The sequence below is a fragment of the Artemia franciscana genome, chromosome 7 (assembly GCF_032884065.1).
Source record: "Artemia franciscana chromosome 7, ASM3288406v1, whole genome shotgun sequence".
NCBI lineage: Eukaryota > Metazoa > Arthropoda > Branchiopoda > Anostraca > Artemiidae > Artemia > Artemia franciscana.
The window spans coordinates 48320780-48344856 of record NC_088869.1 but is presented as its reverse complement, the minus strand read 5'-3'; the positions used below and the strand labels follow the sequence as shown (position 1 = coordinate 48344856).

The 24077-nt window shown below is 34.8% G+C and overlaps 1 protein-coding gene across 5 annotated transcripts in view; it reads right to left on the bottom strand.

Annotated features, from left to right (window-relative positions):
* The window catches only part of LOC136029397 (AMP deaminase 2-like), a 121745-nt gene that overhangs the window by 29471 nt on the left and 68197 nt on the right, over window positions 1–24077 (bottom strand). For 3 of the 5 annotated variants that reach the window (XM_065707746.1, XM_065707744.1, XM_065707748.1), the window contains 5 exons: window positions 22822–22860; window positions 15640–15859; window positions 11231–11360; window positions 6232–6429; window positions 1753–1884 (listed from right to left, as the gene is read on the bottom strand). In XM_065707746.1, coding sequence (XP_065563818.1) covers window positions 1753–1884; window positions 6232–6429; window positions 11231–11360; window positions 15640–15859; window positions 22822–22860 — 719 coding nt within the window. The remainder of the gene's footprint in view (window positions 1–1752; window positions 1885–6231; window positions 6430–11230; window positions 11361–15639; window positions 15860–22821; window positions 22861–24077) is intronic. The other 2 variants (XM_065707747.1, XM_065707745.1) reach the window with 1 other exon arrangement.

The window sequence follows — 24077 nt, the reverse complement described above, 5'->3', positions numbered from 1 at the left end:
TCTTGTGACTTTTGTTGCCACAAACTAGGTCGGTTTGTTTTAAATTTATGGCTCTTTTGGAATAAAAAATTTCTACAGAGAGATCATCATGTAATTCACACATAATCGATGACATTGTAACAGTACAAGCGAGTTCTTTGAATTGAAAAAAAGAAGCAAGCAATTTGTGGATCAGTTATTATGGAGTGTGGCCAAAATGAAGTTTTGGAAGCTATTCTACAAAAAAAGAAAAAAGAGTATATTTTCTGTAGTTTTAGGCCCCGTTAAATAAGAAAAAATCCCTAGGACAAATAAGAGCTCATATTATTTATTATCTAAGCAGCTTCTGTCACAAACTTTGCAAAGAGAGGAATAGCTATCAATCAATAATTTCTTAAAACTGGGACCGGCACTGACCTGACTATATAATCGAATGGATGTCTCGATTATATCCTGGATGCATTACTGCATTGTCCATCCGAGCGCCAATACATTTTAAGAGGTGTTTGAGTGCGCTCTTGCATTTCAGGCATACAGCCCTCCTTTAAGGCCATTTTAATACTTTTCGCACTGATTGAAATTAGAGGCTTCTAACTACAAATAATGGGTAGTCCCTTTCGGTCATATTACTCACATTTTCTGGATGTTCAATTACCAGCTTAGTTTATTATGGGTTATCATCTAATACACTTTCAGAATTAGAAAATCTCTTAATCACTAAATTCTCCAAATTTGGTATCCATCAGTTTTGTTAATTTGGTATTCGATCTAATATTTTTAAATTTAAGAATACTATCATCATTTTACACGTGGGGAAAATTTTTCAGGGAGGGAATTCCCCCCCCACCGGGGGGTGGGGTGGGGGGAATCTTCCACATTAAAATGAATTTGATCGACATTATCTTCTTCAAATCTTTTCATATCCGATCAAAATAAACTGTAATTTACACAAATATAAGGTAAGGGGTAATTTTATTGAGTCTGGGATTAACTCTACTATGGAAAGTATGACGTTTGAAAAACATCGATGTGTGTGTTTATCAATTCAGTGCATTATTGTGTTTTTGCATTTATGGTCTCGATTCCGAACGAAGGGAAATTGTCGAAGGAGTATTTTCCGGTCGGAGGAGGGGGAGTATTGTCCTCAAAGACAAATTTTCAAATACTCTTACATTTAAAAATACGACCGTTGCTAACACGGGAGAAGGGGCATTTTCTCTGGGGGGAAATGTTCCTGCAGGAACTTACCACAGGTGGGTCTTTCCGCGGAGAAGCAGTTTTCTGCACGGGGATTTTCCCCAGGGGTATTTTCCAAGAATTCCTTTTTTTAGATAGCCACCATGCTCGACGGGCTACTCCATAGATAGATAATTTCGGACTTTCAGCTCCGTGAGTACAACGAAAGGACAAAAAAGCCAATTAGCTTGCCAAAGCAGACCTGGGAATAGCATTGGCTATTTCTGTGTCTCAATATTACATTGCAAAATGTTCTTAGACAGTGTTGAATGATTAATTACACCCGCCTGAAAATACAGCAGCGAAAACATCGGTACAACAAACAAATCACAAAATTTATTTAGACACCATTTCGAGAAAACATAAACCTTACTTTGGAATTCCAAAAAGAAAAATTTTCTGTCGATTCTAGTGAAAAATAGTTATGACCTTCTAAGAATTGGAAAGTCTTTACATCAAGACATTATTTCTTGACATTAAAGAAAGGTTTATATCAACTTCAGCACAATAGTGAAATGCCTGTGAGAATATACATACCTTGATAATGCTTCCAAAATATTCGCCCTCCATGTAGTTATCAGTTTTAAGAAAAATTTCTCGCAGCCTACTCTCACCAACTGGATTATACTTAGCATTGAACTTGTCGAAACGATGAAAAGTATTTCTGCCCTAAAAAAAAATACAATAATAATAATTTAGATTAAAGATAAGAAGCTTTTTAGAGACGGTATTATGTTCAATTATGTAACGAATTGTTGTTATTTATGGAAGAAACTATTTACGTATTTATGATTCATTGATAAACAATTCGTCGTCTCCTATTACCAAATGTCGTAAGAGTTCAATAGTCGTAACGTTTCTAGTACAAGAAGATATCAAGAGGATACAAGAGAAATTATCATCTATTGGAGAGCAAGAAACGATATTCTTCAATGATACAAGAAGCCAAACTATTTTTTGAATTTTCTAACGAATCAGCTTTCATGCATTTTAAATACTCGAGCAAACAAGCACAAAAAATGAGACATCAACACTCTTTGAAGTAATAGACATTTGAAGTTACGATTCACACGAAAACTAATAAGAAACAATGTGTTTTGAGCACAGATAAATTGAAAATGATCTTTTTGATATTATGCCGGCATTCCTAATTGATAAAATAAAAAAAACAAGTTTTTCAACTGAAAGTAAGGAGCGACATTAAAACTTAAAACGAACAGAAATTACTTCGTATGTGAAAGGGGCTGCTTCCTCATCAACACCCCGCTCTTTACGCTAAAGTTTGACCCTTTCTCTCAACTCTTCTTTTTAAAACAATAAAAACTTTAGCGTAAAGAGTGGGGCGTTGATGAGGAAGCAGCCCCTTTCATATACGAAGTAATTTCTGTTTGTTTTAAATTTTAATGTCGCTCCTTACTTTCAGTTAAAAAACTTGTTTTTTATTTAATTTCGGAGCGTTTGTGAATAAATGCATGTTTTGACTTTGGCTCTCCGCAGAGGAATAATTAAAACGAAATTGGCATATTTATTTTTTTTTTAGCTAAATGGCTTTCTCATAGTTTTGATCGAATGATTTTGAGAAAAAAGGGAGCGGGGGAGGAAGCCTAGTTGCCCTCCGATTTTTTCCTTACTTAAAAAGCCAACTAGAACTTTAAATTTTTTACGAATGGTTTTATTAGCAAAAGATATACGTAACTAATAAAATAGCTTACGTAACGATCTTTTGTATTCTAATGTTTTTATTACATATATGAGGGGTTCACCCCCTCGTCAGTACCTCGCTCTTTACACTAAAGCTTAAATTTTGTCCCAATTCATTAAGAATGACCCCTGAATCACAAAAGCCGTAGAATAAATAGTTGAAATTACTAAAAATACTTTAGCGTAAAGAGCGAGGTATCAGGAGGAGGTAAGCCCCTCATATGCGTAATAATTTCTGTTCGTTTTAAGTTTTAATGCTGCTTTTTACTTCCAGGTGAAAATTTTTTATTATATTTATTTTTTCTTGTTTTTTTTTAAATAATGCTAGAAAATCCAACGCTCCCTTTATGGAAATTTTCTTCCCCCATGACAAATTCCTCGATGGAAAGTTCCCCCAACATATGCCCCTCTTCTCAACCCCCCCCAACCAAAAAATCACCCTGAAAATGTATGTACACTTCCCAAAAAACATTGCTATATGAAAGCACTTGTCAAAGTTTGTAACTTGTAGCCCCTCCCACTGGGACTGTGGGGGAGTAAGTCGTCCCCAAAGACATAGTTATTAGGTTTTTCGACTGCGTTGAATAAAATGGCTATCTCAGAATGTTGATCCGTTGACTTTGGGAAAATAATTAGCGTGGGAGGGGGTCTAGGTACACTGTCACTTAAATCTGTCACTGATCACCCCTGGAAAAAAAAAAAAACAAACAAACAAATAAACACGCATCCGTGATCTGCCTTCTGGCAAAAAATACAAAATTCCACATTTTTGTAGATAGGAGCTTGAAACTTCTACAATAGGGTTCTCTGACACGCTGAATCTGATGGTGTGAGTTTCGTTAAGATTCTATGACTTTTAGGGGGTGTTTCTCCCTATTTTCTAAAATAAGACAAATTTTCTCAGGCTCGTAACTTTTGATAGGTAAGATTAAATGAAAGTTATATATTTAAAATTAGCATTAAAATGCGATTCTTTTGATGTAGCTATTGGTATCAAAATTCCATTTTTTAGAGTTTTGGTTACTATTGAGACGGGTCGCTCCTTACTACAGTTCGTTACCACGAACTGTTTGATAACCAGGCTACACATTATATATGGTGCACCCTTTTTTTAGGAATCTTTTGATTTTCTAAAATCAGCTTACATACAATCCCGGGCCATGGCGTAAGAATGTCAGGGTATGAAGTTTTTTTGTGGGATGGGTACCTAGAGAAGTGCCATTTAAGCATCTTATCTCCAATTTTCTGGGGTAGGACAATCAAGTGAATCCAGAAGCACAGGTACCATTGAGGAGAGGGTAACAAGAGGGGCAGTTGCCTTCCCAAAAATTTGGAAGATATTATTATTTATTTTGTGAACCTACAAGTTGCCAGGTCCATTTTTTCCCAAAACGTAAAATTGTATTAGGTTAAAAGGTACATTTAAATTAACTTTGAGTTTTCAAAAATCAGGGGGCTCACCGAATCCTCCTTCCTATTAACGGTATTCCATAACCATAGACCCCCCAGATGGGGACCCCCTCTTGCCCACCCCAATTGAAATACCGAAATTACGCAGATGTATAGAAGATAGATTTCTTTCTTTCATACCTTCCATGTGCAGGTCTATTATTTAGTATATAAATAAATATATTTATATATAAATATAATAATATATAAATATAAATAAATATATTATTTATAAGAATATACAATCAATATAAATATTTCAATGTAAATATTGAAACGTCAATTCGACGCCCTATGAACCATCCATAGCTCGGCTGGACCTTTTTTTTGTTTACGAATTAGAGGAGAGGGGAATGAGAGTAAGAACAGTCTGAACTGCAAAAAGGAAAAAAAATTGTGGCTTTAAAAGTATTTCTCATGTCTTACTTCTATCCACCCTCCCTTGTGGCAAAAACACTCATATCAAAGACTCAGACTTGTTGCGTGAACCATTTAGCAATCAATCAGGTTTTTTAACGTCACAAGTTTGAAAGACTAAACGAGTTTGACCTACCCTATATTTACGACATTTGAATGACAATAGTTGGTGATTAGCTTTAACCAGTATCAACAAAACTGTCAAAAATAATTGTCAAGTTGCCCAAAGACAAGTTCATGTACATCATAAATCGAAATGAATGTGACAAATCATATGTCTTAATCATCTTTTTTTGAAAGTTTTCCAGCGTTTCGTTTTTCATCATAGAAAAGAAAATCATTTATGAAACGAAAACACAAGAAAAAGAGCTACATAAAAGAAAAAAAAGATGCACCCCTTTACCGCACTAAATTGAATGCAACGTGAATTATAGTTTGTCTCTGATTCTAGTCATTCATTCGTCAATAAATGGCAGTATACGATATTTTGTCAGTTGACAAAGTTTAAAGGATAGTATTTATTTCAGTGCTTTGTAGCACCGTTTCATATGCAAAGGAGAGAGACCAGACCCCGACCTTGACCTCAAAAGTCAAATTCGGCCTTTCGCAGCTAGTGATAGCAATTTTTTTTTGAATAGATGTCTTATCTTTCATGCAAAGGAAGGGGAAAGCTGGCACCACATGAGTTTCAAAGACTATTTTTTGGCAAAAAAATCTAAAGAATTTTCACGAGCCACCAGCCATTCTACATCATGTACTGAAAGGGCTTAAAAAGAATCTTGTAGGGAAAAAGATTATATAATTAAATTAGCCTTTAAGAATGTGCTATTTCTAGGATTTTTTGCTCTATGTAATTATCTTTTAAGCTTCTACCTTGTGAAACTTTCAGAACACAAATGAAACTTCTTTGCTGAGACCGAGTTAAGATGGCTAGGTCACTTTTTACAGATGAAAGATGACATATTGCCAAAGATTGTGCTTTTTGTCCATCCATCTAGGGCCAAACGGAAAGCAGGTTATCCCAGAATGATATAGGATGAGATCATTAGGAAAAATTAAAAGACATTATAACTTCATGCGAGGGGGTAAAGAATGGAGATAGAATAAATTGAGACAGATTATGTTCTTGTGCAGCTATCTTGGCCTCCGGTATCTTGATGCTGAGATGACTTGTCAATAGTAGTAGAATTATTCATGCAACTTAGCAGCTATGGTTTGACTTTGGACAACCGAGATAAAAAAAAAAAATTACAAAGAAATTAAATTTAGGATAATACGACATGAAGTCACTTTCTGCTACAAGCATTAGAACATTCTTCTTTTTATACTAGAGCTCTCATACCACAGAAACTTACTAAATTTTGATATGGGTTACTAGCAGATACGAAAAAAGCGTAACATCAAATTATACAGCTACAAAAGAAAAAGATGGAAGTAAGGATAACTTACACAATGCATATCCAACATGTCAACAGTCAAGTCATAAGGAGTTAAATTCAGATCATCAAAAACTTGCTTCAACGTCATTGGTTTGCCATGTTTGTCAACTTGTACAATTCGATTTCCTTCCACACGCAATCTTTTTTTCATAAAACGTAGCATATGTTTGTGGTTCATGCACGATGCAGCGTGAATATGTGTATCAACCTAAAAGTACATTTGACTTGTAAGCAGTTTTTATTAGCACTTTGGCAAAAATATACTTGTATAATGTAAAAAATGAACTGTTCCTGTCATAAGGGCAAAAGGGATTTCAATAGGCATTTCTCCTAAAGGCCTATTAGATTACTTATTGCAGATTTTACTAATTGGCTATTTTCTTTGCTTCATTAACAGCGGTGATCAAAGTGCTTGTCACCCTGTATATCCTGAGGTTATACAAAATTAAAGCAGGCTACTAAGAACAAAGAAAATGAAACATAATTGTTGGACTGGGTTTAGTGGAAACGTCCGAAATCATATACATTTAAAAAAAATTAGGACCAGACCAATTGAGAATTCAATTTTTGATGAAAAGGACCTCCACATAAAATTATGCACTTTTTGGTAGTAGCAGGCACCAGATCATAAAACAGAAATGCGAGTAAAAATCATACTAAATAAGCTAAAAACATATGGCACCACACAGCTTATATTAATTAGTTCTGATTATTCGTTTTCACTTCTCAACGTGGCAATACTAACTACATGAAAATCGCAAATTTCAGATATGAATGGACCTAAGATGGGCCCTGGTAAAAAATGTTTTTACTTTGATGTTCATGGTATTTGAAAACTTTTAATTTCGAGAGTTTGGTAGGATAAAAAATTGTTAATGGTTCCAAATTCCAAATATGTAGCTAGTTGAGACGGTAGAAATTCGTGAGTAGTAGCTCCCATGGCAAAATCTGCGTAATATAGCGGGATCTCAGATATCATAATTCAACCAATTTTTTCCAGTAATATACTCTCTTACATTACTAAATATCTGAAATATTTGCAGTACATTGGTAACCAGCTTGTAGCTGGTAGGGCTGCTCTTTTTCAATCAGCTTTTGAACGAAAGGCAATGAAAAATAGTAAGTCTTAAAATAAGCAAAAATACACTTATACAGTGCGAGAAATCGAACTTTAACTCCTATGAATGAACAATTCAAAATCAAAGAACCAAAAAAAAGTAAATAAATAAAGGCGCAAATTTAAATCGAACAGAGATTCCCATGAATACGAAGACAAAATTAAAGAAACAGGTATTAGTTGATATGAATAGAAATAAAATAGTTTATTTCTTATGGAGTCTGTTTTTACTGTATAAACTGCTTTCTAAAAACGACCATGCAATTTTGAGTTATGATTATTGGTTCAACGGAGTTGAATAGGTCAGTTTACTGAGTCGTATCTACCGTATAGTCAATACACAATAAAGAGCATTAGATGACAGCAAGTTCTAAGTTTTCTTTCCCCTGAATGATGCTGATTCAAAAGAGTTCAGCACATCTATAGAAAAGATGTTGGCTCAGGGTCAAGACGCTCAGCCTGTGACGATCTAACTAGCAAATTACCAATCCTAACATAATCAACACTGAGAGAAGGTGTAACCAGCATTAAATTTTTTTTTAACTAAAGCGTACATAAAGCATGAGTGTCGACGCCAAATGTCACTGCCAATGCCTGATGCTGCCTGAGTTATCCAGACTCAAACGAGGTAGAACAATTCTAAAAGAATGGGACAGTGTAGAGTATGGAGGGGAGGGGTTGAGCCGTTAGGCAATGCAACTCCTATAAATTATCAGCACTGGAATGATGGTCATTTCAACAACATAAATTCCTTCTAAAGGTATGCATGAAGCCTCACGATTCAAAAACATATTTCCCATTGTTTAGACTCCCTGACACCAGAAAGGCCAAAGAGAGATTTCGAAGATTTAGCATAACTTTTGGTTAAAGTGGGTATCTTGGAGTTTTGTCCAATACCACGCTAGGCCACAGAAGCAAAATGGAGAAAATGATGCTTGGGTGCCTCCCAGTCCGTTTCACAGTTTAAGAGAAACTAGATTTTATAACTAACTAAGCCCTCTTTCAACAAGTGTTGAGACTAACAAAACTGAATATTTGGAATTAACCTAGATTGAGAAGTTTTCTTAGTCTTTAGTCTTAATTCAAAATTTTTATCCTTCCATCGTTTCAGAATACTAAAAACCGTAGCCCCTTAATGATTAACCTTTATAATAACTTAATAGTACAGCTTGGGAAATACCCAAGCAGAATCTTATAACAAACAAAACGTAGAGCTAGGAAACATTTTGCATAATAACTATTGTCTTCGTATTATTTAGTTTTATTCAGGAGTTATGATACCATGAAATCGTAGGAGAGCAACAACAAATTAAAGAAAAAATAATACTAATACATTTTTCGGCCTGAAGAGAAAAACTCAAATGAGAAAATCCTATACGGCAGAAATTGAAGTGCTTTATCACCCTACTGCAGATTATCCTTGGTGAAGAAGACACTCTTTAGCTGAGGCAAGGTAGCATTCCATTCACGTACTGAAGCCGTTGACGTTGTCTACAACCCTACCATGACTGAACTCTGTTGGCTGAATTATGATGGTCCACCGAAAGTCCCCTAGGGGCCTAGTCAAAAGTTATTTGTGCCCCAAGGTCCGCCCTCTCGATAGACCTGTTAATATATTAAAAAAACAGTCTCACATTTCAAATTTTTGTTGCGGGAGGGGCAATGGGGGAAATGATGTGGCGGAGGGAGCTTTTTCTTATAAGTACTAAGAAACCGTAGCTCTGCGAATATCTAAGAGGGAAATCATGGGCCAAATAAAAACCTAGCTTAGATTTTTGGCAAAACTGAATAAGGCTAAGCCTCTCAACCTGCACTTTCAGCAAATTCTTATTCAATTAAAATCGTTTTCAATAGATCTTAATTTAATTGTGTTGCGAGAGCATTACTTTGATTTTGTCCCGTTTTTTTTTCCTATGCCGCCGATGGCGGCTTATTCCTGAAAACTGGTAAGGGTCTAACCTGTGCGGTTTTTAAGGAAAGTGTAGACCTCAAGCCGGATTGATGAATATGACATTACATTTTGGAAAGCTCCGCAGAACTCTTGCCTGGGGCCAAAAAGGATGGTTGTTGCTTGTCCACGAGCCAGTGCCTATGGTGTGCGAAGTGAAGTGGAGTTATGTAGCCTATGTCAGAGAGGAGTATCTGAAGTTGTGCAGCCAAGCTTTCGTTACATCAAACCATGTTTCTGCTTTCGAGTGGAAAGCTTCGTTCTAGCAGGCAAGCAGGCAGGCACCACTTTCAAATTGAAGATGAACTAAAATCTATAAGTGTTAAATATATGCGGCAGTTACCCGGCCCCACAGCCAATATATCTTCTTTGAGTGATAAATAGAAAAATTTACAGAAGCAAAAAAGCGGCATTTTCCCATGGGTCCGAAAGTGCTGTCGCGATTTTGGCTGGGTTTATCATTTGTTTTTTCGGACTTGGGTCTGAGGTAAAGAAATGTAATCAGATGTACCTCTTAAACTTTAAAAGTTCTGTCATTGCTAAAGAAATTGGAGCTTATCCTTTGCTCATTTCTAAGTGGTGACGTTAGAAAGTTGGCCTACGGCAAAAAAAATCAACTTTTGAACTAATACAGACAGATTTTTTTTTTCGACGGCAATTGATAGCTCTTGATGAGCTGATCGAAGTATATGTCATCCATTTTTTGATACAAAAATTCCTTTATGAGATATACTAGTTTGAAAGTTTCAAGGGGTTGACAACTTCAGTAGCAGGGTACACACTGAAACCAAAAATAAGCCGATACCAATTGCGAGACATGTAGGGGATTTGTAAGGAAAGGTCGGCTGTTAGCTCATAATCATCTTCGGCAGTGAAGGGTTTGCAAATTTTGCTATTTGGTGTACCTATTATTTGTTTCCAGTGTATTTGATGATAAGACCGAGTTGGTTCCAGTGGTAAGACATGTAGGGGACTTGTGAGTAATAATCGTCTATTAGGCTACAATCCTCTTTAGTGAAGAGCGGTTTGTAACTTTTGCTAGTTGGTGTAGCCTACCCTTCTCTCTGTAACCTAGAATTAAGTGTTTAGGCAACGGTTACAAACGATAACGTAAAACAACGAGGCAGTTTCGTAATAATTAGTAGAGTGTCATCTATGGTATTTTGATCCTGAAAAGTTACGGATAGCTTTATAATAGCAACTAGATTACATAAGATATTGTTCCAAGTCTTGATCCGTCACGATGTCTACGATCGAAAAGGATAGAGTTCAACTGGCTGCAAAGTCAATTTAGTCCCTTCTTTCGATATTCTTTTGTTATTTTTGTTTTTTCAACGATGAGGAATAGCCTTTGATCAAGTGATTACTGATCGCGTATTTCTTTGAGCATAACGTTTCGATAGGTTCGATAGGCTGACAACTTCAACGTTTAACCGATAGCAAAGAAACAAAACCAAAGTGTTGCTCTCGCAACACTTTACTCGGCGAAGCCGGACAAAGGTTGCCGCAACACTTCACGTTGCTCAGGAAACGTAGGTCTAGTTTATCTTTGCATCAGCCTGTTTCTTATGTTATTATTACCCATTTACTATGCAAATATTTGTTTTTGCATAAGCTCTTTCTCTTGAGCAATCTATTTGCATTATGTTTCATAATACTTTAAAAACCATCCAGTGCTTCTACAAATTTTGAATTTACTTTTTATTATATTTTATTAACTTTCAGGAATAAGGAAGCTTAGTCATGTAAATTATGCTGTGAATTACGGATGACTAACCCTTCTGATAGGAAGTACTAAATAAAAAATAAGTAAATCACAAGAATTTTTATTCTTATATTTTTTTTTTGTAAACGAGATTAGCAGTACAACAGGGTTTAGAGCTAAATTTGCAGAAAAAAACCAACGAAAAACGAAAGACAGAAAAAGCAAAAAAGGAAACTAACCTTTCGGATGTTATAAAAATCTCTATGTGGTACAGATTTTTGTTCTGACACTTCTTGGTGTTCATTTAGTAGTTCATGCATGTGGTATTTGTGTTTCAAAAACGTTAAACGGCGGTAGCAAAATGACTTCCTATAAAATGATTAATTAAATATGCTTTAAATTACGGAAGATCAATCCTTTTAATAGTAAGTGCTAAATAAGGAAACATGGCATACAAAACAATTGTAAAAAAAGGAAAAGAATTTAAAGGTCATTACTAGGATTCAGCGCTTTCTAAGACATGTCAATTTCGGTCTTAATTTTTTTTTTTTTTTATTATTCATTTTATATCTAAGACTAAGGATATGAATTCAAATGTTTTATATTTAATTTGAAAACAAGTAAAAGAAAATGAATACTAGCTCTGGATTTCATATTACCCATATCTCCCCTTTATTTCCTCCTTTTGGAGAACTAAGCGAATGGTGATTGACAAAGAAGTTCACACATTTTTTTTTCAAGCTAAATAGTTTTTTGCAGTAAAATTTCATGGAAAGGAGTTTTATGTATTCTTCAATGGCTGAAAATCATCCTCGTTTTGGTTTCTTAGTTATTTTTGTACAAAAATAGATTTTTAATAAATCAAACGAGACTGCTCACAGCAGAAGTCAGTTTGAAAATCTGTTTGAACCAGTTCGAAAGAACAAGCAGAATCTAGTATATATATTTGATAACAAAAGCTGGAAACCTGTTCGATTATTAATAAATTAAAGGAGACTGCTCAGAGCAGTAATCAGTTTGAAAGTTTGTTTGATAAATCGATTTAAATCGGTTTTAAAGAACAAGCAGAAGCAAGTGTGTACATTTGATAAGCTGAAAATCTGTTCGACTTTTAATAAATTAAACGAGACTACTCACAGCAGAAATCAGTTTGAAAATTTGTTTGAGAAATCAGTTTGAAAGAACAAGCACAAGCTAGTATATATATTTGATGACAAAAGCTGGAAATCTGTTCGACTTTTAATAAATTAAACAAGACTGCTCACAGCAGAAATCAGTTTGAAAATCCATTTGAGAAATCAGTTTGAAAGAACAGGCAGAAGCTAGTATATATATTTGATTAAAAAAAAGCTGGAAATCTGTTCGATTTTTAATAAATTAAACGAGACTGCTCACGGCAGAAATCAGTTTGAAAATCTGATTGAGATATCAGTTTGAAAGAACAAGCACAAGCTAGTATATATATTTGATGACAAAAGCTGGAAATCTGTTCGACTTTTAATAAATTAAACAAGACTGCTCACAGCAGAAATCAGTTTGAAAATCCATTTGAGAAATCAGTTTGAAAGAACAAGAAGAAGCTAGTATATATATTTGATAACAAAAGCTGGAAACCTGGTCGATTTTTAATAAATTAAAGGAGACTGCTCAGAGCAGTAATCAGTTTGAAAGTCTGTTTGAGAAATCAATTTGAATCACAAGCTAGTATATATATTTGATAACAAAAGCTGGAAACCTGTCGATTTTTAATAAATTAAAAGAGACTACTCACAGCAGCAATCAGTTTGAAAGTCTGTTTGAAAAATCAATTTGAATCGGTTTTAAAGAACAAGCAGAAGCTAGTATGTATATTTGATAACAAAAGCTGAAAATCTGTTCGATTTTTAATAAATTAAACGAGACTGATCACAGTAGAAATCAGTTTGAAAATCCATTTGAGAAATCAGTTTGAAAGAACAAGCAGAAGCTAGTATATATATTTGATAACAAAAGCTGGAAACCTGTCGATTTTTAATAAATTAAAAGAGACTACTCACAGCAGCAATCAGTTCGAAAATCCATTTGAGAAATCAGTTTGAAAGAACAAGCAGAAGCTAGTATATATATTTCATAACAAAAGCTGGAAATCTGTTCGATTTTTAATAAATTAAACGAGACTGCTCACGGCAGAAATCGGTTTGAAAATCTGTTTGAGGAATCAGTTTGAATCAGTTCGAAAGAACAAGCAGAAGCTAGTATATATATTTGATAACAAAAGCTGGAAACCTGTCGATTTTTAATAAATTAAAGGAGACTGCTCAGACCAGTAATCATTTGAAAGTCTGTTTGAGAAATCAATTTGAATCGGTTTTAAAGAACAAGCAGAAACTAGTATGTATATTTGATAACAAAAGCTGGAAATCTGTTCGACTTTTAATAAATTAAACGAGACTACTCACAGCAGAAATCAGTTTGAAAGAACAAGCACAAGCTAGTATATATATTTGATAACAAAAGCTGGAAATCTGTTCGATTTTTAACAAATTAAACGAGACTGCTCACGGCAGAAATCAGTTTGAAAGAACAAGCACAAGCTAGTATATATATTTGATGACAAAAGCTGGAAATCTGTTCGATTTTTAATAAATTAAAGGAGGCCGCACAGAGCAGAAATCAGTTCAAAAATTTGTTTGAGAAATCGGTTTGAATTAGTTTGAAAGAACAAGCAGAAACTAGTATATATATTTGATAACAAAAGCTGGAAATCTGTTCAATATTTAATAATTTAAACGAGACGGCTCAGAGCAGAAATCAGTTTGAAAATCCGTTTGAGAAATCCGTTTGAAAGAACAAGAAGAAGCTAGTATATATATTTGATAACAAAAGCTGGAAATCTGTTCGACTTTTAATAAATTAAACGAAACTAATCACAGCAGAAATCAGTTTAATTTTTGTTTTGAGAAATCAGTTTGAAAGAACAAGCAGAAGCTAGTATATATATTTGACAACAAAAGCTGGGAATCTGTTCGACTTTTAATAAATTAAACGAGACTAATCACAGCAGAAATCAGTTTGAAAATTTGTTTTAGAAATCAGTTTGAAAGAACAAACAGAAGCTAATATATAAATTGGATAACAAAAGATGGAAATCTGTTCGATATTTAATTAACTTAAAGAGACTGCACGAAGCAGAAATCAGTTTGAAAATCCGTTTGAGAAATCAGTTTGAATCAGTTTAACAGAACAAGTAGAAAATAGTATATACCTTTGATTTAAAAAAAGCTGGAAATCTGTTCAACTTTTAATAAATTGAACGAGACTACTCACAGCAGAATTCTAGCATAGCAGAAAGCTAGCATATATATAATTGATAACAAAATCTGGAAATCTGTTCGACATTTAATAAATTAAACGTGACTAGTCACAGAAGAAATCAGTTTGGAAATTCTGCCGAGGGAATAAAATCGGTTGGTCTTCAAAGCAATTCTACACCGAGATTGCCACAAAGTAGAAGACACCATGAAGTGGCCCAGGAAACGCTACGTTGGACATTTCCACGAACCACAATAACTGTTCAGTTTTTCATTTCTCAAAATGGAACAACAGAAAAGGGCACATAAAAGAAATTCATTTTGTTTTTCCATAAAAAGTTGAATCCACATCTTTAAATAATTTGAAAATAAAAGATGCTAAAGAATTTGGAAAGATAAAGCTATTTTAAACCAAAAAGAAAAACTAAAAAAAACTAAAAAAAATAAAAGAAGTCACCTTATCAGTCTTGCGTTTAAAATAATATTTGAAACCAACATTCATATCAAATTGACAGTAGGAGGTCCAAGCAGTAATACAGCTAAGTGGTCCGGCAAGGTTTTGAGCCTCCCTGCTCAAGTCTTTACAGCAAAATAATTACATTACATCAATACCAGACTCTGTTCAAGGAGGCTCATAAGGTCAGAGTTGTCACTCCATCTGAGTGTAACTCATTAGTCTATGAGCAGAAAATGCTGTCCCAGAGTTTAGTATTACAAATTTAAATTACCACCAATTTGAATCCTGGCATAGTAGCCAGAAAGATTTCAAAGACAGTGTTATAGAGTATTTTCACAACTCCTTCCAATCTATTTATTTCTTTTTTGGCTTTGACTTATTCTTTTTCTTTCAAAAACCGAGAACACAAAATTTCATGATGCTATTTACTCAAAATACAAGATTTTACTGAATAAGATTATTCAAATATGATCATGACAAAGGGTACTAAAAGAGAATTAAGGTTTCAATGAAGAAGTTCTCAGCCCAAAATATTTTGGCATTGCTATTCTGGCCTGAAAAAAAAATGGTAACATGGGCTATTTAGCCCAGTAAAGCTAACAAGGGTTGGTTGTTTCACTATCCAAGAAGGTTACATGTTGGAAGTGATACTAATAGTAGTAATAACAATAATAACGATATGGAACTAGTTATGCTGTAAAGATTTGCAAAAAGTAAAACAAGTAAATCGTAATAAAATACAAGAAGATACAAAGGAACTCGTAATGAATCTTGTGATTTTGGAGTGGGACACGAATTGAAAACCCTTTTCTTTCTCCCTCGTACACCGCTGGGTTATTTTTTCCAATATTTAGCGATTTCAACTCGTATTTAGGTTTATATTTATAGAGCATTGACTTACAGAGGTCCGTTAGCAATCATTACACAAAGAAGCTGCATATCAGTTATAAAGGTTTCAAGGCCAATAAAATCATATTCCACCGGTTTATTGCCATTTAGATCATCTTCACTGGCGTAAACCTGAAAAACACCATTCTGACAAGCGATGAGACAGTTGGCTGAAGGCAAATCGGGGGACTTCCAATGTTCTCCAACATTAGAGGGAGCATTAATAGGGTGACCTATAATTAACAAAAGATTACCAAACAAGGATTAAACACGATCACAGCTTACGTTGTTTTCTTTGTCAGAATTTTCAACCGCCATTACAAAATCATAAGCATTAAGGTGCTTTATGTTAACACAATATTGAGAACAACTCTAGCATCTCACCCTGTATAAAACTTCTAATTTTTACCACCAAAATTCTAAAAATTTTCTGTTCATTCTCCCTCCCCCTTCTCAGTCAACCAAAGTAGTGTCTTTGGGTTTCCTATGAAGACATTTAGTAGCTATTTAAACAGCTCTTTTGTGATGTCTTCATTAAGGGAATTGGAAGTACCCCTTAGAGCATAAAAGTACTTACAATTTATTTACTTCCCCATTATGTAGGCAAATAGAAAGTCAAAATTTAAGAAATTTTTCAGTGAGGGAAAAAAAGGGTTTAATCTGTATTCCAACTGGGGACAGCAACAAATCTAAACATATTATATCAATTTCCCTATTTCTGTCAGTCTCCCCCTCCCCCTCCTCAAAATTACACAAAACTTAAAGGAAGACGCAACTGGAGTAAAATATACACTTTAATACACAATTTGCATGCAAAGAAACTCTCTAAACTAAACTTCACAATTCTACTTTTGGAGGACAGGGCGCTTTGATAACGAAAAAAAAAAGAGAAAAAGGAAAGAGAAATAGAGACATATATATATATATATATACTAGCTGTTGGGGTGGCGCTTCGCGCCACCCCAACACCTAGTTGGTGGGGGCGCTTCGCGCCCCCCCCAAGCCCCCCCGCGCGCGTAAGTCGTTACGCGCCATAATAGTTACGCGCCATTGTAGTTGTGTCCCTATGTCCCACCTGTGAATATAGATAGATATATATATATGGTTTTAACTACGTAAAACTTGCGAATATACAACATTCTTTGCTGTCCCATTGTCTTTGCATATAAATAGATTGTCAGGTTTACCGACTCTTGAACATGCAACATATAATGGTCCATGGGAAAACAATCTGTATTCAGATCTATACCTCATGATTCTAATGATTGCCCTTGAGCTTTGTTGATGGTGATTGCTAATCGACCATTCCCTGTCCCGGTGTCCCGGTCGTCATTTACATCCCCCTGTTTCCCCCGGTGTCCCCGTTGTAGTTGTGTCCCTGTGTCCCGGTCGTCATTTATATTCCCTGTGTCCCGGGTCCCGGTCGTCATTTGTATCCCGGTGTCCCGGTCTGTATATACATTCGTTTTTTAGTTTTGTTTTTCTCCTTTATTTTTTTCCTTTTTTTTTCTTTTTTAGCTTATTTAGATTTTTAGATTTTTTAGTTTTTTTATTAGTTTTTAGTTTTTTTTTCTTTTTAGTTTTTTTGTCCCGGTCGTCATTTATATCCCCCTGTTTCCCCCGGTGTCCCCGTTGTAGTTGTGTCCCTGTGTCCCGGTCGTCATTTATATTCCCTGTGTCCCGGTCGTCATTTGTATCCCGGTGTACCGGTCTGTATATACATTCGTTTTTTAGTTTTGTTTTTCTCCTTTATTTTTTTCCTTTTTTTTTCTTTTTTAGTTTATTTAGATTTTTAGATTTTTTAGTTTTGTCCTGGTCGTCATTTATACTCCCTGTGTCCCGGTGCTTTGTTGATTGCTAATCGAACATTCCTTTTGTCCTGGTCGCTTTCTCTTTGAGTGTCGTCATTTATTTTTTTCTTTTTTAGTTCTTTTAGTTTTTACCTTTTTTAGTTTTTTTTTAGTTTTTAGTTTTTTTAGTTTTTTACCTTTTTTTAGTTTTTTTAGTTTTTTAGCTTTTTTATTTTTTTTATTAGTTTTTAGTTTTTTTGTAGTTTTTGCCTTTTTTTTTAGTTTTTTTAGTTTTTTAGCTTTTTTATTAGTTTTTAGTTTTTTTTGTAGTTTTTGCCTTTTTTTAGTTTTTTTAGTTTTTTAGCTTTTTTATTTTTTTTATTAGTTTTTAGTTTTTTTTGTAGTTTTTGCCTTTTTTTTCTCTTTGAGTGTCGTCATTTATTAGTTTTTTCCTTTTTTTTTTAGTTTTTTATTGGTTTTTACCTTTATTTTAGCTTATTTTTCAGTTTTTTCCTTTTTTTTAGTTTTTTTTTTTTTTTTATTTTTTTTAGTTTTTTACCTTTTTTTAGTTTTTTTAGTTTTTTTAGTTTTTTAGCTTTTTTACTTTTTTTATTAGTTTTTAGTTTTTTTTTGTAGTTTTTGCCTTTTTAGTTTTTTATTGGTTTTTACCTTTATAGTTTTTTTAGTTTTTTAGCTTTTTTATTTTTTTTTATTAGTTTTTAGTTTTTTTTGTAGTTTTTGCCTTTTTTAGTTTTTTCAGTTTTGACGTCACCTGATCCAGTTTTTTCAGGTGACGTCACCTGACACATCCACACATCCACAGACAGACAACTTATTTTTATATATATAGATAGATATACTAGCTGTTGGGGTGGCGCTTCGCGCCACCCCAACAGTCTCCCCTTCGCGCCCCCCCCAAGCCCCCCCGCGCGCGTAAGTCGTTAGGCGCCATATTAGTTACGCGCCATTGTAGTTGTGTCCCTGTGTCCCACCTGTGAATATAGATAGATTTATATATGTGTTTCAAACTACGTAAAAATTGCGAATATACAACATTCTTGGCTTTCCCATTGTCTGTCCATATACAAAGCCGTATGTACTAATAATGACGTCATATGCAAACGCTCTTTTTACAAACAAACAAACATGCACACACACAACTCGTTTTTATATAGATAGATAGATAGATAGATACAATACAAATTAACTACGTAAAACTTGTGAATATACAACAGTCTTCGCTGTCCCATTGTCTGTGCGTATAAATAGATTGTCAGGTTTACCGACCCTTTGAGGGTATTACCGTCATTTATAACTGCATCTCGCAAATGAATGTATTGTTCAGAGCGGAGCTTGGTCTGATTCAGGCGGATATATAGCAAACGTTCTGATTCAATTTTAGCATACATATCAACGACGAATTGGTGAAACAATTCACGGCATTTTAAAATATAATTTTCTTCATCCTGCCGAATCATTAGTCTATAGGAATAATAATGCATTGCACTGCATTTCTTATTCATTTCTTTGTTAGTGGCTGGATTCATCAATTTAATATTAAAGTGATAGCCGTCGGCTCCATCCCAAAAAATGATAGGATATTGTAGGGCATCGTAGCATCGATGAGTTTCAGCAATTCTTAACAACTGAGCGTTTCGCTTATGAAGAATAATATCTCGAGGTAAAAACTGATCACCGACCATAACGATTGCCACTTCGTCGATAGTTGGAGCATTGTATCTACGCACATGTTGGCCAGGAGGCGTTTTGTCAGCGGAAATAACAATTTTATGCGTATCAGTAGGCATCAAATCGATGGCTGTTTTGAACGGACGCACTAAATTATTATTTTCGTGGAAAAGATGTTGCAATTGGGAAACGATTGTCCTTTCAACGTTGGGAGAAATTTCGCAACGTGCATTCAATTCAGAATTTCTATCACTGATGAAGTACAATTGTAAAAATTTACGATTCTCGCCTGAGAATGGTAGAAGGGACCCTGCTCTATGATAAATTTGCCCTTTTACTTTGAAAGTAGACATAAATTGATCTGGATTTTCGATTTGGGCTCCAAACGACGTCATTTGGAAACATGAGTTGTATTTTCTGATTTTTGACAAAAAACGCTTAGATTCTGACGTAGTTCCAGTAAGGAAAGTCTTCAATGGCTCTGGTGGTGCAGCCAATAGAGGAAGTTTAACTTTTCCTGAGGCGCAACACATTCCCATTGTTTCACCATTGAATTTCAAGGCCTTGCAATAGGGACAAATTTTAGACATTGTCCCGATTTGAACACATCTACTCAAGCTATAATCATCGACTGGGTTGTACCTGAATGCCAGGCGATAACTTTCAGGTTGCTCTGATTCCTCGGCACGCTTTCTTTTCTTACTTTCTCTATCAGCAGCAAGCCTGATTTCTTGCTGTTCTTGTGATTCCTCGGCACGCTTTCTTTTCTTACTTTCTCTATCAGCAGCAAGCCTGATTTCTTGCTGTTCTTGTTAATTCCTCGGCACGCCTTCTTTTTTCACTTTCTCTTTTAGCAGCAAGTCTGCTTCCGCGTTGCTCTGGTAGTTCCTCGGCACGCTTTCTGTTCTTTCTTTCTCTATCAGCCTCAAGCCTGTTTCCTTGCTGTTCTTTTGATTCCTCGGCACGCTTTCTGTTCTTTCTTTCTCTATCAGCCTCAAGCCTGTTTCCTTGCTGTTCTTTTGATTCCTCGGCACGCCTTCTTTTTTCACTTTCTCTTTTAGCAGCAAGTCTGCTTTCGCGTTGCTCTGGTAGTTCCTCGGCACGCTTTCTTTTCTGACTTTCTCTATCAGCAGCACGTTTTTTGGCATAGACTCTTTGAGCATCTTCATCGCCTTTTGCCATGGTAAGTTCATCAGTCATTGTAAACTTAAACATTAATAGATTTCTACGTGAACATATGTCTTAAATATCTTGAATGACGTCACCGTCAAAGCAAAAATGACGACAACTAATTTCATGACGTCAGTCAACACAGAAACATGACGTCACCTGATCCACAGACAGACACACAGACAGACAACTTATTTTTATATATATAGAAGATAGATAGATGGTAAGTTCATCAGTCATTGTAAACTTAAACATTAATAGATTTCTACGTGAACATATGTCTTAAATATCTTGAATGACGTCACCGTCAAAGCAAAAATGACGACAACTAATTTCATGACGTCAGTCAACACAGAAACATGACGTCACCTGATCCACAGACAGACAACTTATTTTTATATATATACTAGCTGTTGGGGTGGCGCTTCGCGCCACCCAACACCTAGTTGGTGGGGCGCTTCGCGCCCCCCCAAGCCCCCCCCGCGCGTAAGTCGTTACGCGCCATATTAGTTACGCGCCATTGTAGTTGTGTCCCTGTGTCCCACCTGTGAATATAGATAGATTTATATATGTGTTTCAAACTACGTAAAAATTGCGAATATACAACATTCTTGGCTTTCCCACTACTGAGCTTTCCGTTTCCAATTGCCAGCAATTGATCTGAAAATGTTTGACCAGAGTCATCGTTACACAGACAGACAACTTATTTTTATATACATAGAAGATATATATATATATATATAAATATATATATATATTTTTTCTTTTTAGTTTTTTTGTAGTTTTTACCTTTTTTAGTTTTTTTCTTCTTTTGTATTAATGCTAAAGCCAAGGATCAAACCTGGAGCCTCTCGGACCTAGAACCTGAAACATAACGCTTTACCAACTCAGCTACTTCGGCTTGAATACATTCGTTTTGAGCAGCTTCCTCGGGTGTTGCCATTGTAGGTTCTTCAGTCATTTTACAATTAGAAATTTCTCTTTCAACGGTCTTCTTACAATTAAAAATTTGTCTTTGAACGATATTCTTAAATACCTGTGTCCTGGTCGTCATTTATATTCCCTTTGTCCCGGTCGTCATTTGTGTCCCGGTCTGTAATTTCTCTTTGAGTGTTTTTTCTTTTTAGTATTTTTTAGTTGTTTACATTTTTTCTTTTTTCAGTTTTCTTTTTCTTCTTTATTTTTCAGCGTGTCCTGGTCGTCATTTATATTCCCTGTGTCCCAGTCGTCATGTTTTTTACATTTTTTCTTTTTTCAGTTTTCTTTTTCTTCTTAATTTTTCAGCTTCACTATGAAATACATATCGCCGAACCTTCGTTTTTTTAACTAAAATCTGGTAGGCATTGATGACCTTGTCCAAGTCAAAATCCCAAACCCAATCATCATCGCTATCATTTTCAGTTTTGGTATGTTTTGACTCTCGCTGTCCAGGTGGATCTTCATCTAACTGCGCGGTTTTGCGTTCTTTAGCCTCAACCCTGTTTCCTTGCTGTTCTTTTGATTCCTCGGCACGCTTTCTTTTCTGACTTTCTCTATCAGCAGCAAGTTTTTTGGCATAGACTCTTTGAGCATATTCATCGGCTTTTGCCATTGTAAGTTCATCAGTCATTTTAAACTTAAACATTAATAGATTTCTACGTGAACATATATGTCTTAAATATCTTTAATGACGTCACCGTCATAGCAAAAATGACGACAACTAACTTCATGACGTCAGTCGACACAGAAACATGACGTCACCTGATCCACAGACAGACAACTTATTTTTATATATATAGATATATATATATATATATATATATATATATATATATATATATATATATATATATATATATATATATATATATATATATATATATATATATATATATATATATATATATATATATATATATATATATATATATATATATATATATATATAGAAAGAGAGAGAGAGAGAGAGAGAGAGAGAGAGAGAGAGAGAGAGAGAAAGAGAGAGAGAGAGAGAGAGAGAGAGAGAGTGAAAGAGAAGGAGAGAGAGGGGGGAGGGAGAAAGTGCCTGAGAGAGAGAAAAAAGTCACATCCCTTCTCCAGGTCGAACAAATTCTAATTCGCTACTATAAGAAAATATGTTAGTAGGCACCAGAAGCGTCAATCGCTAAAACATTTCTCGAGGGATTGGCAACAGATTTGACTGAATAGCTAGTAATTTTTCCGGCCAATAGCAATGTTTCAGTAAAAATCGGTAACAGCAGCAAAACTGCAATAAAGATCAGTAAAACATGAAATTTTCCCGCGGCACTTCACACCGTTATTTTTACAAATTTGACTTTTCTTTTTACCAGCGATCTAAAGATACTGGAAGGAAGGGACACCTCTCTCCCTCCATGCGTAACGCCTCTGACTGGCACAATAAAAATGAAACAAAAACCCCAAGGAATAATCCTGCAAAAGATAGAAGTTAGTAGTAATAACAGCACAACCGTTAATTATAACAATAGGGCAGTAATCTAGGAAAAATACACATTCATTAAACATGTACAAGGGGCAAACATTTATACCTTCTTTATTCGAGGCTTCTCGATGGGCTGCATATCGTTCTGTAAAAATATAATGTTCAAAGTGAGGTTTTTGAGCCAGATATATAAGACATACTGCTGCTAATATTCAGCAGGCTTTGCGGAGGGATTGGTATCAGGAGAAGTAGTCAGGATTCGTTTTTTGTGTGGGAAGGGGTGTATGAAGGGTCGTTATAATTAGCATACAGTATAAAACAAACGTTTTATATAATCTTCTAAAGGCTGGAGGAACAGGTAACTCCAGTCTCACCGGCAATGTCTCAGCTCAAGTGACCAGGGTCTATTTTTTTGACATTTTCTAGTACCAACAACAAAACTTATCTCAAACATAGTATTTCACAGGGCTTTCGGGAGATAAGTACCAATTCATGTTATCTTGCCCAATACCAAGCCTACTATTGACTGTTAATTGCTAGTATTGCTCTTGCTGAAGCTTTGAGCGTTTCTACCACTTAAAAAAAGATTTGTTGTGCTCTAAGGTAAATTTAGATCTTTACCTACTAGATACATTAGCCGAGTCTTATTTATGCCGGAAAAATAGGAATATATCATTCATGACTGGAAAAAAGTATCAGTAACCATTAGCTCAAAGGCTATCCTGCATAATCGTATATACTAAATGCCCAAAATGAAACCTTATTAAGTGCATATTGACATTGCTCTAGTCTAATTCTATTTAACATCCTAAATAAAGCTGTTATCTTGTTCTGTATCTATTTTTTTAATTCCACACAAGTTCTTTTGCTTTGGTAGTCACAATATGAAGTCGAAGTGTTGGATGTATTGTAGTTTGATTTACTATGTGTTGGTGTGATTTACTAATGAAGTTGTGTTTTTTACAATAGGCTCATATGATTTATTGATGAAGCTGTATTTTGTTTACAAGGTCATATTTCAGCTCTAAATACGAGTTAACTTACCTTATATTTGTCAATATTTTAATCTTATTCTTACAGTTTTCGTATACATTCAGAATGATAGTGAGATTGGTTATGGAAGTTATGTTTGGTTTTTTATTTTCCTTTTCACCAAAAACTGAGGATATTTCTCGGTGTTAATTTACTTTATTATTTCTATTTGTGGAAGCTAGAGATTTTCTTATTTAGTTTTATCGTCAAAATAAAGAGGGAGTTTAAAAAATAAAGGACATAGCACAGAAGAAATATGAATACACAACGAAGAAAAACAGGAGAGAAAAAAGAATTTCCTATGGGGGCTAAAACAAAACTGTGGGGTCA